At 50.3% G+C, this 17,444-nt stretch overlaps 7 protein-coding genes across 7 annotated transcripts; 4 read left to right on the top strand and 3 right to left on the bottom strand.

The window, feature by feature from the left end:
* Positions 1-276: 276 nt before the first annotated feature.
* On the bottom strand, positions 277-816 carry N7509_007843 (cyclin-dependent protein kinase regulatory subunit CKS1; the record flags this gene model as incomplete). Its single annotated transcript, XM_056632480.1, has 3 exons — positions 277-408; positions 486-630; positions 713-816. 3 exons carry the CDS (start codon positions 814-816, stop codon positions 277-279), a joined length of 381 nt encoding a protein of 126 aa, XP_056488031.1.
* Positions 817-1,509: 693 nt separating this feature from the next.
* On the top strand, positions 1,510-3,728 carry N7509_007842 (bromodomain-containing protein; the record flags this gene model as incomplete). Its single annotated transcript, XM_056632479.1, has 6 exons — positions 1,510-1,603; positions 1,651-1,751; positions 2,062-2,240; positions 2,306-2,567; positions 2,642-3,099; positions 3,191-3,728. The coding sequence occupies 6 exons, from the start codon at positions 1,510-1,512 to the stop codon at positions 3,726-3,728; spliced, it is 1,632 nt and encodes a 543-aa protein (XP_056488030.1).
* A 423-nt stretch (positions 3,729-4,151) lies between these two features.
* Positions 4,152-6,323, top strand: hscA (putative Hsp70 chaperone (HscA); the record flags this gene model as incomplete). The annotated part of the gene is made up of 5 exons (XM_056632478.1): positions 4,152-4,197; positions 4,267-4,507; positions 4,636-4,789; positions 4,867-5,827; positions 5,866-6,323. The coding sequence occupies 5 exons, from the start codon at positions 4,152-4,154 to the stop codon at positions 6,321-6,323; spliced, it is 1,860 nt and encodes a 619-aa protein (XP_056488029.1).
* A 553-nt stretch (positions 6,324-6,876) lies between these two features.
* N7509_007840 (ribosome-recycling factor) lies at positions 6,877-7,792 on the top strand (the record flags this gene model as incomplete). The annotated part of the gene is made up of 2 exons (XM_056632477.1): positions 6,877-7,350; positions 7,445-7,792. The coding sequence occupies 2 exons, from the start codon at positions 6,877-6,879 to the stop codon at positions 7,790-7,792; spliced, it is 822 nt and encodes a 273-aa protein (XP_056488028.1).
* Positions 7,793-8,085: 293 nt separating this feature from the next.
* N7509_007839 (uncharacterized protein) lies at positions 8,086-9,282 on the bottom strand (the record flags this gene model as incomplete). Its single annotated transcript, XM_056632476.1, has 2 exons — positions 8,086-9,032; positions 9,159-9,282. 2 exons carry the CDS (start codon positions 9,280-9,282, stop codon positions 8,086-8,088), a joined length of 1,071 nt encoding a protein of 356 aa, XP_056488027.1.
* A 1,591-nt stretch (positions 9,283-10,873) lies between these two features.
* Positions 10,874-13,972, bottom strand: N7509_007838 (Zn(II)2Cys6 transcription factor; the record flags this gene model as incomplete). The annotated part of the gene is made up of 9 exons (XM_056632475.1): positions 10,874-11,044; positions 11,082-11,217; positions 11,333-11,784; positions 11,852-12,405; positions 12,470-12,751; positions 12,810-13,151; positions 13,211-13,738; positions 13,802-13,846; positions 13,918-13,972. The coding sequence occupies 9 exons, from the start codon at positions 13,970-13,972 to the stop codon at positions 10,874-10,876; spliced, it is 2,565 nt and encodes an 854-aa protein (XP_056488026.1).
* Positions 13,973-16,560: 2,588 nt separating this feature from the next.
* On the top strand, positions 16,561-17,218 carry N7509_007837 (iron-sulfur cluster assembly protein CIA2; the record flags this gene model as incomplete). The annotated part of the gene is made up of 2 exons (XM_056632474.1): positions 16,561-16,762; positions 16,845-17,218. The coding sequence occupies 2 exons, from the start codon at positions 16,561-16,563 to the stop codon at positions 17,216-17,218; spliced, it is 576 nt and encodes a 191-aa protein (XP_056488025.1).
* Positions 17,219-17,444: the final 226 nt, after the last annotated feature.

Raw genomic sequence — 17,444 nt, 5'->3', positions numbered from 1 at the left:
CATTCCGGAACTTCCATTACGAAGCTGCCGTGGGCCCTAGTGAACATAACAAGCTATGCATGTTCATGCGATCATAAGAAAAGGAGAATAAAAAAGGAAACAAAATGGGGAAGACCACAGTCGAGCCTAGCATTTGAAGTGAGAACGGAGGAGGGGATGGTATGGTATGGTATGGTATGGGAGGGGGAGTAAGGTAAGATTTCCAACTGCAACAGCATCAATTTGTGAGGAAAGGGAGCTTATTGAGCCATCGGTGGCTGGTAGTTGAGAGGACGCCTAGGAGAAACAGAGACTTAGGTCAGCAAATATATTTGGGGGTTGAGTTGGCTTGAGTTGGAGGATGACGGACTTGAATAGCAAAATATGAGGCTCTGGCTCATGAACTTCGTAATGCTCCCAGCCCAGACTCTAGAGTAAACGAAACGTGTCAGTGAGGTCTGCAGAGGAATATTTCCATTTCCATTTCCACCTCCATCTAAACGCACCTGTGTGATCCCCAACGCTCGCCATTCTTCCTCCCAGAGCAACTTCAACGTCCCCTTCGCACTGTCGAAATAATCTTGGGGAATCTTCTTGAGCATGTTCTTAGGCAGCTGGACATGGCGATACTCGAATGCGTCATCGGAATACCTGATACCGAGTCGAGTCAGTAAAGAATGTAAAAATAGTCGGACCTCCGAGCAACCGCCGGGCATCAATTTCAATATCATACCGGGCCGAGTAGTGAATGGAGTCAATGAATTCGTCAAGACGCTCGCGCTCCGACTCCAGCAGGAGACGGGGTTTCTTGTTTCGCCGGATGGGATCGATATCCATTGTGAAAGGTGAAAAGTGCAGGTCTTAGGAGAATGGGTGGTGGAGGAATCCGTAGCTGCACGTGGCGGAGGTCAGTCGGGGGTTCCGCGAGAAATAATTTGGAGGGTGGGTGTCGCCGGGCAGCTTACGAGAGTAGACACGGATCGGAATTGATTGAGAAATCGAAGTTTTATCAAAGTGTCCTTGGAGTGGAGACCAAGATGAAAGAGGGAGGGGGAAAGAGAGAAAGATGGGGTCGCGTTTTGAAGAGCGGGTTTGTTTTCGGGACGAAAATGGAGGGGTCGGCGTGGACTTTGTTGATGCCTCAGGCGACGAGGGGATGGGGTATAACTATTACAAGGAGATATAGTAGTGGGATATCTATTTCGCTCGAATGGAATTTATAAATGAAAGTACTAGTAAAACTAGTATCCAATTTTATTAATAATTACTGGTATCCAGCACTTCTCGAGACTTGCTCACCTTGACTTTTACCTTGGCGTGATTATACTCGGAGTATGTGTGAAGTGCATATATATCACATGGTTCATCCTGCTTAACAGCGATAGTATGTTAACTTAAATGCCTTAACCAATACTATTATTAATTACAATTAATACATCTAGAGATATTATTGAACTCCTAAACTCATATAGAAGCTACCATATATACTATTACTATTTAATAACTATCTAATTGCCTACTCATCAGCCAATGCCAATGCCTGCTAGACTTACCCAAGGCGGCGAGCCGGCGGGTGGGCCCTCCGGGGCAGATCGCCGCGCGCGCGTCGGTTGCACCCCTCGAGGTATGAACTGGGAATCCCTCGTCCAAGACTACTTTTCCCTTATCCAGTCCTTGCGCTTCAATTGCCCGACCCAAATATGAGCTCAAAACGGCGCTCAGCGGCTGCGGCTTCCCCAGAGCTCCGCAGACAAAAGCGGCGCAAAGTTTCTGTAAGTAATCGTGCGCGTTCCTCCTGTTTAGATGACTGCCTGTACCTGCGATGCGCGTCTGGAAGCCCGCTTCTGCGGACAGTCTAGCATTGATCTTCCTCCAAGCAGGGATGCTGGGCTCCGCTCATGCGACTCTGCTTTGCGACGGAGCTGTGCGACGAGCTCCGACCGCCACGAGCCAGAGCCCGCACCCCCTCCACCTCCATCTCCATCTCCATCTCCATCTCCATCTCCACTTCCTCCCTTCATTCGCTTCTACGTCGCATGGGCGAATTGAATTGTGTCGCTAATATTTCGAGCTTTGGGACAGGATGACGATTTACCGGAACAGGAAGACACTCAGCTGGCAGACGAGGCGGACGATGTGAACTCGGACCCTGAAGAGGAGGAGGAAGAGGAAGAGGAGTCCGAGGCGAACTTTGAGGGCGACACTATTCAATCGGCACAGGATAGGATCATATCTGAACTGTCCAGATTGAAGGACTCCGAGTAGGCATCTTCGCTTCCCATGGAACGTGGAGGATGACGCGAAGCTAACCAACCTTCCTCCGCAGTGGTGAAGAAGTGGCATATCCGTTTGTCGGAAAGCCCGACCGAAATCTATACCGCGACTATTACGAGCTCATCCATCACCCTGTGTCAATACGAAGTATTCAGCAGAAGGTGCGCGGCACTGAAAGCCGCAAAAATCCTTCCAAGACGACCGCATTTCCTACCTGGCAATCATTCGAAGAAGAGGTCAGCTATCTTTGGCGAAATGCGAGGGAGTATAACGAAGACGATAGCGACATCGTAGTTCTGGCGGGGATTTTGGAGGTTAGTCTTTCCTGAATCGCATCACATCATGTAAATCTGGTCTGGTCTTTGTGTTAATGCTAACGACTACCCAGGAGTATTTCCATCGGCGCGTGACTGAAGCAAAGAAGCTGGTGCCCGATTCCATTCAGGTAGATGGTGCCCCCGAAATGCCTCGGATTCGATTGAAGATGGGTGCAAGGGATTCAGAGCCCGCAGCGCAAAGGTTAACATTGAAGATGTCTGGACAGACCTCCGAGACACCTAAGGATGTTCCGTCATCCGGCGTTGCTGTTGATAACGACTCCCTAAAACGACAACAAGAGCTTGTGAGGACTGGATCGGCCAGTCAAAGTCAAGATGCCGATGCACCACGTTCTCCTCGAACAAGATCTCTTCGACGACAGATCGGCAGTCCCCGATCTAGTGTCGCCACCACTCCTTCTGCTTCTGAGCAGCCGCACGGGCTACATGTCAAGGATGAGACGCCCGTAGCACCGTCTCAGCATCCTGAGAGACGCTCTTCTCATGCTCTCCAGGGCGCTGCCCTCGAGTCTACCGGTGGAGTCGCTCCGCATGATGGTGTGGCGCTACCCCTCGACCCTACCATATGCTATTAATTGCGCTGACCTTGTTTAATTTAGTCCCAGCTCCTCCTCACCCGCCCCCCAATCATTGTCACCTCTCGACTCAATATGGAGGCGCCCAGATCAAGGTGAGTGTCTGCCCAAATCGAGAAATCGGGTGAGTAGATTGAAAATAGTCACTGATAATGATACAGATGCAAGCTCTGCTTTGATTCAGAATGTGCAAATTTCGACCCACCCATCACTTGCTCTAGAACAAGATCTGTGCCTGGACATCCCTCCATCGCCAACTATCCGCCAACAAGCTATCACAATCAGCCTTCCGCCATCGCATCGCATCCTGACGGTCAAGCCTACACTGGTAGCTAGTACGTCAGAGAAACAGACCAAATTGGTCGCTGTTATGGGCACACATCGACTTCACCCATCTGGGGATACAGCTACGCTGGCGTACGACATCCAACTCCACCCGGGTACTACAAAGGTTGATTTGGAGGCGATTGCCGGGCCGCCAAGGGGGGCACCGAAATCCGGCCCCCCAGGCTCGGAAGTGGACTATGAGCGGGTTACTATTTTTTTCAATTTGTTGCGATGAGGTTTATTGTATACCATTTGGATAAGTGTATTCTTGCATACTGCATTTCTTGGAGGGTATGATAGAGGACGGTGAAGCACGAAGCACCCGAGGTATCATCCCCTTTCTATTTCTTCCTTTTGCCTCTTTCTTCTGTTCTTTTTTTATTCTGGTTATTGTCTTGGTCATTATCATAATATCAAACCAATCATCTCGCCCCTACTCGGAGATTAAGCCTTCACCTAAAGTTTTTCTATATCTCATCACCTACCGTATCGGGTAAGCCTCCCTCGTTTCCGCCTCCCCCATAACACGTGACCTACCGCTCCCGAAAAATTTCTGCCCTGCCGAGTTGTGGCAGGCTTTTATTAAAAAAATTCGACCCCTCCCCTTCCCTCTTCTCCATCCTTTCCCACTCTTTCATTCCCACCACTTATCTTCACAATGGCCGACTCTGAGGTGTACGACGGTGCGATCGGTATCGATCTCGGTATGATTGTTCCAATTCCATTCTTCCCAAGTTTCGTCCGCTAACCAATTTTTTTTCTTTTGTGCGCAGGTACCACCTACTCTTGCGTTGCCAACTATGAGGGCACCAACGTTGAGATCAGTGCGTTCTCACTCGACAAACCACCATTTCGGTCCATTACCATGCTAACATTCAATTCACCCAGTCGCCAACGACCAGGGTTCTTACACCACCCCTCGTTCGTCTCTTTCACCGAGAAGGAGCGTCTGATTGGTGAGGCCGCTAAGAACGCTGCCGCCATGAACCCCGCCAACACCGTCTTCGACATCAAGTGAGTCTATCAAGATCCATTGATATTCTTTCTTTTCTTTTTTTTTGCGGGATCCACTTGGATATTCCTGAAGAAATGAATTTTTTCTTTGAACGGAACAAAAATTCTGACCCAATGGATTTTCACAGGCGTCTGATTGGTCGCCGTTACGACGACCCCATCGTCAAGAAGGATGTTGAGTCCTGGCCCTTCAAGGTCGTCGCCCAGGGTGACCAGCCCGCCGTTCAGGTTGCCTACCTCGGCGAGGACAAGACCTTCACTCCCCAGGAGATCTCCTCCATGGTCCTCATGAAGGCAAGTTTTTTCCTGAAAAAAAACCCCAACAGAAACACATTGCAATATACTAACCAATAAAACAGATGAAGGAGGTTGCTGAGACCAAGCTCGGCAAGAAGGTCGAGAAGGCCGTCATCACCGTTCCCGCCTACTTCAACGACAACCAGCGTCAGGCTACCAAGGACGCCGGTGCCATTGCTGGCCTGAACGTTCTGCGTATCATCAACGAGCCCACTGCTGCCGCTATTGCTTACGGTCTGGGTGCTGGCAAGTCTGACAAGGAGCGCAACGTCCTCATCTACGATCTGGGTGGTGGTACTTTCGATGTTTCCCTGCTGAACATCCAGGGTGGTGTCTTCACTGTCAAGGCCACCGCTGGTGACACTCACCTTGGTGGTCAGGATTTCGACACCAACCTCCTTGACCACTTCAAGAAGGAGTTCCAGAAGAAGACCAAGAAGGATCTGTCCGGCGATGCCCGTGCCCTTCGTCGTCTCCGTACTGCTTGCGAGCGTGCTAAGCGTACTCTGTCCAACGCTACCCAGACCACCGTCGAGATTGACTCCCTCTTCGATGGTGAGGACTTCAACTCCTCCATCACCCGTGCCCGTTTCGAGGACCTGAACGCCAAGGCCTTCTCCGGCACCCTGGACCCCGTCCAGCAGGTCATGAAGGACTCCGGTATGGACAAGTCCAAGGTCGATGAGATCGTCCTTGTTGGTGGTTCCACCCGTATTCCCCGTATCCAGAAGCTCCTGTCCGACTTCTTCGATGGCAAGAAGCTCGAGAAGAGCATCAACCCCGATGAGGCCGTTGCCTACGGTGCCGCCGTCCAGGCCGGTATCCTCTCCGGAAAGGCCACCTCCGCCGAGACCGCTGACCTCCTCCTTCTGGATGTCGTTCCCCTCTCCCTGGGTGTCGCCATGGAGGGTAACATCTTCGCCCCCGTTGTCACCCGTGGCCAGACCGTCCCCACCATCAAGAAGCGTACCTTCACCACCGTTGTTGACAACCAGAGCACCGTCCAGTTCCCCGTCTACCAGGGTGAGCGTACCAACTGTGCCGACAACACCTCCTGGGAGAGTTCACTCTTGCTCCCCTCCCCCCCATGCGTGCCGGTGAGGCCGCTCTGGAGTGTGTTTTCGAGGTTGATGTCAACGGTATCCTCAAGGTTACCGCCACTGAGAAGACCTCCGGCCGTACCGCCAACATCACCATCTCCAACGCTGTCGGCAAGCTGTCCAGCACTGAGATCGACCAGATGGTTGAGGACGCCGCCAAGTTCAAGACCAGCGACGAGGCTTTCACCAAGAAGTTCGAGTCCCGCCAGCAGCTCGAGTCCTACATCTCCCGTGTCGAGGAGATGATCTCCGAGCCCACCCTGGCCATGAAGCTGAAGCGTGGCAACAAGGAGCGCATCGAGTCCGCTCTCTCTGACGCCATGGCCCAGCTGGAGGTTGAGGACTCCACCCCCGAGGACCTCAAGAAGAAGGAGCTGGCCCTCAAGCGTCTCATGACCAAGGCCATGGCTACCCGCTAAGCGAACAAAGCGAAGCGATAGCGATGAACATAGGATCGGCCAACATATGAACCCCTTCCTCGGATAATGGAAGGTCTGCCGCAGCCTTATAGATCTAGGGGCAGCGTTGGCCCTTGCTTTTTGTGTTTGAAGCCGGGCACACTTGGGCGCAGTATTTTCTCTTTTTTCACCCGTCACCCGTCACCCCTTTCCATTTTGTCTTTAAAAAGTACGGTTCTTGTAGACGAAGATTTAACGTTGCAAATTTAATGTGTGACGACCTTTTCTCTGCGTGTCATTGGTGCTGGTAGTATGAGTATAGTAGAGTAGAGTAAAGTAGAATAACGAGTAGTCATACTTTATACGAGTAATCAACTTGATGCTCAATATCTCTCTATGAGTGGTATGATTGAACTGCCCAAGTTGATGCTTTTGGCGCTTGGAGCTCCAGCTGCAGGCTCTCCGCTTTCCCCAACTTTTTTTGCCCTCTAGGGCCCAATAGCAAGACCCTCACATTCTCTCTACTCTACTTCCTCTACTCTACTTCCAACTAACACCTTTAACCCCGCCCACAATGCTACGCCTTGCAACTCGCCTACCAACCAGGCTTACAACTCAATCCCGCCCTCCATTCAAGCGTTGGCAACCAGCTCTCCTCCCTCACCTGACCACGCCCCAATCGCATCCGCACCAACGCACCTTCGCCAATTCACCAACCCTATACAAAAAGAAAGACAAGGGCAGCAGCAAGAAAACACCCACCTCCGCCTCGGACTCACAACCAAGCCCTTCCACTACCGGCTCCGAAGGCCAAGGTCCAGACCCATTCGATCTCTCCCACCTCCAAACCGGCATATCAACCGCCGTTTCACGATTGAAAGATGATCTCTCGAAACTTCGCGCCGGGGGCCGATTCAACACCGCCACATTGGAAGGATTGAAAGTCCAGCTTAGCAAGGATAGTGCTGATTCGTTCAAGTTGGGTGATTTGGCTCAGGTCGTGCCTAAGGGTGGGCGGATGGTTACTATTTTAGCTGCTGAGGAGGAGGTGAGTTTCTGTTCACAACCATGGAAGAGATGAGATGCGACTCGACTCGACTGAATGCTAAGTGAAGCTAAGCTAACCACTACTCTACTCATAGCACATCAAACCCATCTCATCATCAATCATCTCATCAAATCTATCCCTAACCCCACAAGCAGACCCCCACAACCCACTCCAACTCAACATCCCGATTCCGCCCCCGACAAAAGAATCCCGAGACCAAAGCGTGACAGTTGCCAAGGCTGCTTTTGAAAAGGCAGCTACTAGCGTTCGTGATGCGCGAGGCTCAATGCACAAACGACTACAGGATATGCAGAAGAAGAAGACTGCGAGACCGGATGATGTGCGCAATGCTACGGTTCAGATGGAGAAGGTTACGGAGAAGGGTCATAAGGAGGTTAAGGATTTGTTTGATGGGGCTAGGAAGATGTTGGAAACTGCATAAGCATAAGCATAAGCATAAGCATAAGCTTCAGCGGATTCCTTAAGAGCCCGAGGAAAGGAGATTTTTGCATGGTGATGTGATGTTATAGTAGTAACACTTTTCAAATGTAAAATGTAAATTTAGATACAAGAGAGTCTGAGAGCCTGTGAAGGGCGCCATAAAAAACATGCCCAGGCCAGGGATTTAAAAAAAAGCAAGCAAAGGAAAAAGGAAATAAAAACCCCCCATGTATAATACAAAATCCACACGCTTCAATGAGACGATCAAATCAAGCCCATCTCATCTCAATATTCTCAAGCGCGCTTCACACGACCAGAGCTGGAAGCGAGTAAAGACTCAACCTTAGCCAAAAACTGAGGCCTCTTACCAGCCGTCTCATAAGTACCATTGTTCCTCAGATTCCGCACCACATCACCCATCGCAGCAGGCTGATCCTTACCAACCGCCTCCAGGGCCGGATATTTCCCTTGAGCATACTTCTCCATCAAAGTCTTCGTACCCTCAGCATTAAGGGCACCGAATTTAACCTCAGTAGGCTCAACAAGCTCACCCTTTCGTTGCGAAATCTTATCCGCACGCAATTGAGAAAGACGCTTAACTTCCTCAAGCGCCTGAATCCGCTCACCCTCATTCTCAAACAAAACATTCTCACCCTTCCACATCCGTCTCCCCAATTCATGAGGAGGGATATACCCATTCGCAAACCGACCTCCAAGACTCGCAAGCTTTTCAAGAACAGCAGCAGAACGCGAGTTTGCATCCGAGGGAAGCGAAGGCCATGTAGCCTTCAATGTAGAGAAATCAATATCACGCGGCTCATAGCGAACCGGCACAGGACGCTCCTTTAATGCCTGTTCCTGCTCGATCTTTTCAATGGCGGCTTCTTCGGCGGCTTCTTGAGTTTCGTCGCCATCGTCCCTCTTAGCGTCGCGGGGTCGGCGTTCACGACGGCCCTTGGCTTTGGCGAGGGGCTTTTTGTTGAAGGGCTTGCGTTGGAACTGACCCTGGCCCTGGCCCTGACCCTGGCCTTGGCCGCCGGGTCGGACGTTGCGGGCTCGCGGGCTGCGGATGATGCGAGGTTGATCGGATCCTGCGGCGGGAGCGGCGAATGATCGGGCATCAACTGCTTTCAAATTGGTCGGGCGTCTGTTCGGGGCGCCGGATGGTGGGCCACGCGACTGTGTTGGAGGTCTGCGAGGTTTGGTCTGGGCATTCTGTCGGGGTTGTGGGTTGGCTGGAGCTGTCAGGGGAGGAAAGATGTCAGTAAACTTGGATTGTGGGTAGCATTGGTAGTCCAATTCATGGATTGGGGCCTTATATAGCCCTTAAGGTGTAGATTGTATGTGAAGGACCGGATTGAACCTACCGGATGGCTTGCTCTCGCCTTCTCTCGCAGCGCAGGAAACGGAGAAGGGACGCACGGGTGCGGAGAGGCTAATTCGCACGGCTTCCGTGTGACGGGCGAGCTGCCTGAGCTGAGGCCGCATCATCTTGTGGTGTGAGGTGAGGATGGTGGAAAGTTGAACGAACCCACTGGCCGGGACCAACTCAACTTTTGGGAAAGACTCGATTGAACTCGGCGGGCCGCGTCGAGATTCACCGCTTTGGATGCCGCCTTTCTATCTTGAAGTTATGTACTTTGTAGATTGACTGTATCAATGTCCAGGAAGCTGCTTTTATTTCTGCTCAATGATATAATGACTGAATGCTAGATACTAGTTTCTTTTATCTTTTTCTTTGCGAAGAAAGAAAGAAATAAATAAAGCATGAATGGCCGAGAGGTACCTTGCCAAGTTCTATGCTCACCCCCGTGTATTTATTCTTCCGGCAGAAAACCGCACCTGACCGCAACGCGGGCTACCACAACCACAACCTCAACGATTAACGACCACTATTTCATTCTTTTTCCCTCTCAATCTTAGAAAGAAAACAATACCCCAATTACACAATCAACATGCTCCGCCGCAAACCCACCGCCATAACAGTAACGATGGAAGACATCGCTTCATTCGAAGAGTCTCGACTCCGCAAACAAGAAGAACAAAGCAGACACGCAACATCCGAGCAAGGAAGAGCAGCTCCAACACCAACAACAACACAGGCTTCGATCCAAGTGATGAATTGAAACCGTTACCCGGTGATAAAGCGAGGATTGTCCGTTCGCGCGAGGAGAGGATTGGTCTTGGACGACAGGGGTGATGTGATGGATGGCCTGGATGATATACAAACTCGTACGAGTACTATGGCGTTGTGCTGGGTGGATTGGAGGCATCGTATCGCATCGCATTCCGTCATTGACAAACGAACTTGGACGCTCCTCTTTGATCTTGGCCACGAGCTTTCCTTTTCCGCTTCAGCAAACGCAAAATGTCTGAGAATAATATACGAACAACGATAACGATGCACGGCCATATAATTGGGGTTGGGGTTTCATGATGATTGGGGATTCTATTCTATTCTGCCATCTATTTATTTCATTTAATTGGTTATGTTATTTCACGACTGAGCCGATGAACACGAACACGAACACGAAACCGAAACACTGCGCACGCATTACACAACACAACACCCAAGCACTCTCACTCTCACTCTCACTCATTCGACTGGCCTGGCCCCGTACCTGCAAGGCTTATTTACATCTATCTATACACGAATTGGAAGCGTTGAGTGGAAGATTTATATGAACCAAAAAGGCCATCCGAATCTCATTTCCTCAAGATAAAGGAGATGAGATAGGGATTTGGAAGCATAGTTTGTTGTCATGATATACAAGGGGTGGATTTATTGAAATCCAATTTTTTTCGTTTCAGCCAATCGACACCGACATCAGTGAATAAATCAAGAATGATTCGTAGACGACTCGGACCTGGCCACATCACCATAACCATAACATTTTATACACGAGTCGTAGTCGTAGTTCCTGGACACAGTACCGGGGGTAGTAGAGTAAGTAGTATGGACACCAGACCAGAAAATGAAAATGGTAAACATGAACAAAGGAAGGAAAATGTAGATGTGGGTGGATGTGAATATGGTATGGAGATTGTGAAACTATCGGATCGGACAGGTTCGAAGCTCATCTCATCCTCTTTGTCGTTTAGCCATATTATTATCGGCATTCATATCAACAGAGTAATTCCACCGCCTTTTCAATCCCTGAGGATCGAATACACTGGCCACACTTTGTTGCCAGTCCCTGGCGCTAAAGACGACAGGCGGGGCCTGGAATTGCGGAGGAGAAACGGAGACGGACTGGGTTGATGGGACGGTTCTTGAAGGCGACTCGTACTGCATGGGATATTGCTGATGTTGATGTTGATTCACCATGTTTCCGATTGGTTGTGGTTGGGGGGTGTTCATTGGCATTGGGGGGTGAGTTTGTGCTGACGGTTGATGGGTTGACGGAGAAGGCCATGTCCCATTGACTGTAAATTTCAAAGAAAGGAGATATTAGCATTCGCACTCAACAGTATGGGCAATCGACCACGCAGACATCTAGACCTGGGGTGAGAACCATTGGGAAGACGTGGGGCTAATTACTTGATAATGCGCGTAGGGTCCCAACTATTTTCGTCCACCAGGGGAGCGTCAAGGGGATGCGTTGTGGGCGGTTGATGAGGAACCATTCCTAAGGACTGCAACTGAGAGGAAGTGTCGGACTTGGAGTCTTCAGCACCAGCGGAAATCGGAGGGGTGATTGGATGTGCGTTGAGACCCACTCTGGATTGGACATTGCCTAGATGCGGATGATAGTGCGCGTCCATGGGAGGACTGGGCTGATATGGCTCCGACGGGCTTCCGTATGGAAAACTTGGCTTCAATTCAAATGGTCGATGGGTGTCTGCGGAAAATGCGAGCCTTAGTGAGTCGATTTGGGCCTGGATCTCCGGCATAGGCCAGGCGGTTGAGCAGCGTTCCAGTATGCGCATGTGCCGCGTGAAGAACTCTCGCGCGTCGGAGTTGAATTCGGGATCTGGAGATGTGATAGCAATCTGTTTTGGATTTGGATTAGGAAAGAGTCGATTGGGTTGGGTTGGGTTGGGATCAAGATTCACGTACCAAGTGTAACATGGTGCAAGTGAGAATACAGTAGATGGCAAAGTTGATTCCACGCTGCATATAAAGAAGGCCAGAAAGGCCGAATCGTTCAAGAATGGCTTCCTGCAGACGGCAGATACTTTTTGCTGAGGAATAACACAGGGAAAAGTGTATTTTCCAGTCACCCCCAGCCGCAAAGGACTGGGAGGCCACGAGTTGCGGGCGATGCAACAAGATAATGGCCAAGTGGCAATGAGAATGCATATTGCCTACAAAGTGAGACGGAATCCATGGCGGAGAGCCATCGGTTGGGTAATTGACCTGAAGATCGGGCGGCAAGCTGCGAAGCCAATCTGCAAATAGCGGATTCTTCTGCGCAAACTGGGGATTGGCTCCCCAGTCTTTCTGCTTTTTGATTTTGTGATATATGTCTGTGATGATTCGAATATGGCGCGCGTTGCGAACAAAATATGCATATTGCCTGGAACGATCCGATTCATATGCATCAAGGCCCCTGATGTCCAGGGTAGGGCGCATGTCCACAGTTTCGATGTCAACGCCGTAGTCCGAGCGACCTAAGATGGTAAGTAACTGAATTCTTTCAAGCGCATTATCGAAAGATAGAAAATGGATACTTACCTTGAGGAGCACCAATCATGACCTCGACTACCAAGATAGCCTGCCAAACCCGAGTATGGACCAGGCATTCAATCGGACTCAGGTCACAGGGTCTACCTTCGGCGTGAGTGCTGTAATGTTCATGTATGTCTAAATCTTTGGCCATCGATACGATTGTTTTGACGGTTTGCCAGGACCGGTAGTAATAGCCCTTCTTGGGCAATGACTCCCGTGCTTTCAATAAGAGTAGCAGTGCCTGGATCGTGCTTAAGCGCGGAACATCCATGAAATTGGTTTCGTGCCCTGGAGGAGAGAAATTAGCCAAAGGTTGTGTTGTGTTGGGTCATGGTGATGGACTTACTATTTGCCAAAGCAAGCCATTGGGCACCTTCGGCCGGCTCATCAGACAGTCGTCCTGCACATGCGAACAAAGCTTCCAGTAGGAGGGGAGAGATGGAGCGACGGTCATTCTGCCATTGATAATACAGATGCGCACGTGGTATGACGGGCAGGTACGGATGGATCTCATCGAAATAAATTTTGAAGTAGTTCATCACGTCGTCTTCGTCGGGCATAAGTTCGGGTGGGATTCGGATCAACGCGCCAGCGCCAGTGCTGAGAGGCGGGAGTTTTTCTTCTACGTCATCTTGAACCGGTACATCGGGCTCGGCGCGATCTGCTCTTTGTCTCCTTATATATGGAGCTGTGATCGATTAGTAACCTCGTAACCTCACTGGGATACAAGAAGAAGAAAAGCCATACCAATTCCAGTTTCATCAATCTTCAATTCTCCAAGAACATCACTCAGGTTCTCGGCTGTGGATGGCTCGCTCTCAGCGTACACTCCTCGGTCCGCGGCACCAAGCGAAGGGTGCTGCGCCCCCGGATACAATTGGGGTTGATGTTGTTGCTGATAGGGTTGGTGTGACATGACCATTGGAGAAGACCGCATGTCATTATACATCGCGGGCTGATTTGGCGGTGCTTGAACAAATTGCGAATACATGCCCATTGAGTCATAAGAAGATAAGGGTGTCATCGTCGGCTGATTGCCATCTCTATACGTCGGAGGTACCGGGAATGAATGATGAGAGGCTTCGGGGGCGCTGGAAGGGCCTCCCATATCGACAGGCTCTCCACCAGGACCGTCAAGGAATTCACCGTCCTGGCCGATAGTGGGAGGGACGCAGACGAGTTTCAGACGCGTGCATGCCGAGCAGGGCCATGTATTTGTGGTCGCAGCATCACACTTGATTTTTCGCTTCCGGCAGCCATTGCATGCTCGCATCACTATCAATTATTAGCATCTAAGTCGAGGTAGAACATGGAACAGATGGGAGTGGGATTACAAACCCTTCAGTCTCTTGTGTCGGTTATGTTCATCAACAAACACATAGTCTAAAACGCCCAAAGATCAGCATGCGTTTCATATCGGGCTGCGGTGGGGACTAATATCCGGGATAATCTACTTTTTTGGCCTTCTCGAGGAGGCCCCAACGGAGGGGCGAATGAGTAACCCTGCATTGCTCCAAGCTCTCTGAAAAGGGGGGTGAGGAAGGTCGAATTATAAGTATAAGTTGATGGGTCACGTCACGATTCAAAAAACCCGCGACCTGAAGAAAGCGATCGGAACTTGCAAGGACCTGCCTTGGGAAACCGAAAACAATAGTGTGTGTGAGAGAGAGAGAGTGAGTGTGTGAGGGAGCGTGTGAGGGAGTGTGTGTGGTATGAAAGGAACAGAGGTTGGAGCTGAAAGAAGATTCGTGAATATCACCGAATGAACTCTAGGCCACGTCGCGGGCGGCAGCTGGCGGAAACGACACAGGGGATACTTCGAGAGGAAGCAAGCGCGAGGATCGTCCGTGCAATATCTAACAGCAGGGGGGGGTTTACTGTTACTGGCGAATAGTGGAATCAGACAATGCCGGCGCTATGGGCCGGCGCAAGTCGCGAGTTCGGGGTTATCGCACCAGCCTCTCCGCACGGCGGGTTTGATCACGTCCGGGATAGAGAGATTGGGCGGATCTGTAAGCGTGGACCATGCGCGCGCGCACGCAATTGCCAGTTGATGGGGGTTCGGGTTGACAAGAAGGAAAAGGTTGTTTGGGCGCGAGAGAGAGAGAGAGGAAAAGACTCTTTGTGTAGACTGCGCGCAGGTTAGCGAGTTATGCGATCTGGAAGTATCGAAGGATTTCCGAAAGACGTGGAGACGGTACTTAGACTTAGTAGATTCAGAATAGAACAGTCAGTCGGAAATGTAACACGGCGACACCGGCAATAGGAACAAGCATGATGAATGCGCAATGCGAAAAGGTGGAGACAGGGGAATTTACTTTGGATTAGGGAGGAGGAGGGGGAGGATCGAAAATGGCGGAGGAAGCTGAGAGGTGAGAGGTGAGTGGTGAGTGGTGTGTAAGAGGGGTGCAGGTGCACCTTTCGACTGCCAAGAAGGTAGTGGACATCCTTGGATATCCAATAGCGCCCACTCCTCCACTGCAAAGTGGAGAAGGGGGGCGATCAAAGATTGCCTCGTGTTCCGTAATAATAGCCCTACCTTTACCCGGAATACACTTAGTGGCTAGGGGGGTTAATCTACGGATCCCGAACTCCAGGGTTAAACACATGGCCAATTATTGACTAAGTACGGCCCGAGGTGGAAGCAGAGAGGTTAAGTGGATGTCATATATCGAGACTCTTCCTAAGGTTGACTCTGATTCTGTCGTAATCTGGCGATTTGTATGTATCATACTGGTATACTCAGTGTAAGGAATAGAGTAACCCACTCAATTAGACATTGCTTTATCTACTCCGTACTCCATGATGCTCCTACACGTGTAGTGTATTAGAATCAGAATCAGAAGCAGAACCCATCCCACTGGCACTAACCCCGGCCAAGAAAGACAAAGCAATGACCAGACATAGATAGACCTCGGTTGAGGCAAATCAAGACAAAAAGTCAAGGCAAAGCTCATTCAGTTGAAACACCCCCAAACCCTCTCCCTCCTCCCGCTCTTCCCTGGTTCTCGGGATTGGTGCCCTGGGTTTCACAAACCCTAAGAGCGCGAGACATGCAGAGCTAACGACACAGGGGTGGGGACCAGGAGATTCTGGAAGCCCACGAACTGGAACGGCCATGGTTACAAACTGCGTTGCTGGGTTCTTCCGGTGGAGGCCCATGCAGTAATCCTGATCGACTTCGGTAAGTTGCCCAAGTGAAAATACCCGACCTTGCCCAACTATGCCAAACCTAATCCAAGCTTTCGGGACGTGGGGAGTTTAGGGGGTGATCACTACGAGTGAGGAGTGATGATGTGCAGTATGTAATCTTCAGCTCGGGATGGACAGCTGAACACATATGTAGAGAGAAAAAAAAAAAAAAAAAAAAGCACCACAGATAAAAGAGAAAAAGCAAAAAGCAAAGGAAAAGCAGGAAAAAGGAGGCAAATTGTTGTCAGTCAGCGTGGAGCCGGGCGATCAAATTCGACTCGATTGAGCCGAGGTTCTTCCGAATTCGTACCTAGTGAGTCCTCGTACACACGTACTCGTACACTTACACTGGCTACGCAAGGTTGGAGAATTTGGAGAAGGTTTATTAGGGTCGACTGGGAACCTTAACGGGAATAAGGATAAGGGTAGATGGAGATACACACAGAATGGAAATTCTCCGTAGAAATTGCCAAGTACCGAACTGAATATTAAGAAGCTTTCCATTTTCTGCCGTGACCGGAGTCTAATCGACGTAATGTCTCAGACTCTGGCCATGCAGTCCCCTCTCTCTCCCTCTCCCTTTACCCCTACAGGATCCTACATCCTGCAGTCTCCTCCACCAAGAGTACCCTGTAACTTTGACTAGTCAGTCGATCCAGTCCACCGGGTCCATTTATTTTCCATTTGTCCTGGTCACGTGATTATGCGTGTATCCATTTGTCCCGCTTCTTCTCACGTGATCTCATACCTCATATTGGATATGTTCTGATCACGTGAACCCACCTGATACGCAATCGGTCCGAGTGGGACGGACTGCCAAATCGGGTCGACTCTAATCTTCAATTTGCCCCTCGTCACTTACTTTTACAACTTGCTCGTATACTCCTCACATCACATCACTCACGATGGCGGAGGTACAGAACTCAAACCCCACGATCCTAAACGTGGCCGATCTTCCCACAAGATCCAGGTCCACCAAGAAATCCGGCGACTACGATTATACATCCGGTATCTTCGCCGCCGTCCCCAACCCAGCCGATTTCCTCTCCTCCGACTCAGAAGACGACGATCTGCTAGAGGAGCCCATCGACGAGCAAGAGATCTTCGGTAAGTGCCCCCAACTAGTGTGTATGCGCATGCGCATTTATATGTATCCAGTCCAGTCCAGTCCTAACCCCATCCCATCCAGATCTAATAAAATTAATCTCCGACCCGGAACACCCCCTCTCCCTCGGCGAACTAGCCGTAGTCTCCCTCCCCGACATATCAATCAAACCAACCCTCCCAAACGTCCCCAACTCTCCCCTCCAAACAGTCACCGTCCTGATCACACCCACAATCACACACTGCAGTCTAGCAACGGTCATCGGCCTCGGTGTCCGCGTTCGACTGGAACAATCTCTTCCCCCGCGCTTCCGGATGGATGTGCGCATTAAAGAGGGGACTCATAGCACTGGTGATGAGGTGAATAAACAGCTTGGTGATAAGGAGCGTGTTGCGGCTGCGCTGGAAAATGGGGCGCTTATGCAGGTTATTGCTAAGATGATGGAGACTTGTCGATGATATGATTATGAATTTGAATATGAGTGAATGTGAACGTGAATTTGATACCGATGGATTTTACTGTACCCAAGGATATGGATTTGGATATTTATAAGGGCTGGGATTTAGGACTTTTTGAAATGAATGACAAAATCAAATAATCCAATCCCATCCAAACCTGAACCGTCTCTGCGAATTCGCCGGTCTACGACAATGAAGAAGAACTTGGATGAACTTGAAGCAAACA

The sequence above is a fragment of the Penicillium cosmopolitanum genome (genome assembly GCF_028827165.1).
Source record: "Penicillium cosmopolitanum strain IBT 29677 chromosome Unknown utg000008l:1.0-4398992.0:1.0-4402845.0, whole genome shotgun sequence".
Lineage (NCBI taxonomy): Eukaryota > Fungi > Ascomycota > Eurotiomycetes > Eurotiales > Aspergillaceae > Penicillium > Penicillium cosmopolitanum.
Note: the sequence above shows the minus strand (reverse complement) of the source record. Positions and strands in the feature narration are given on the sequence as shown.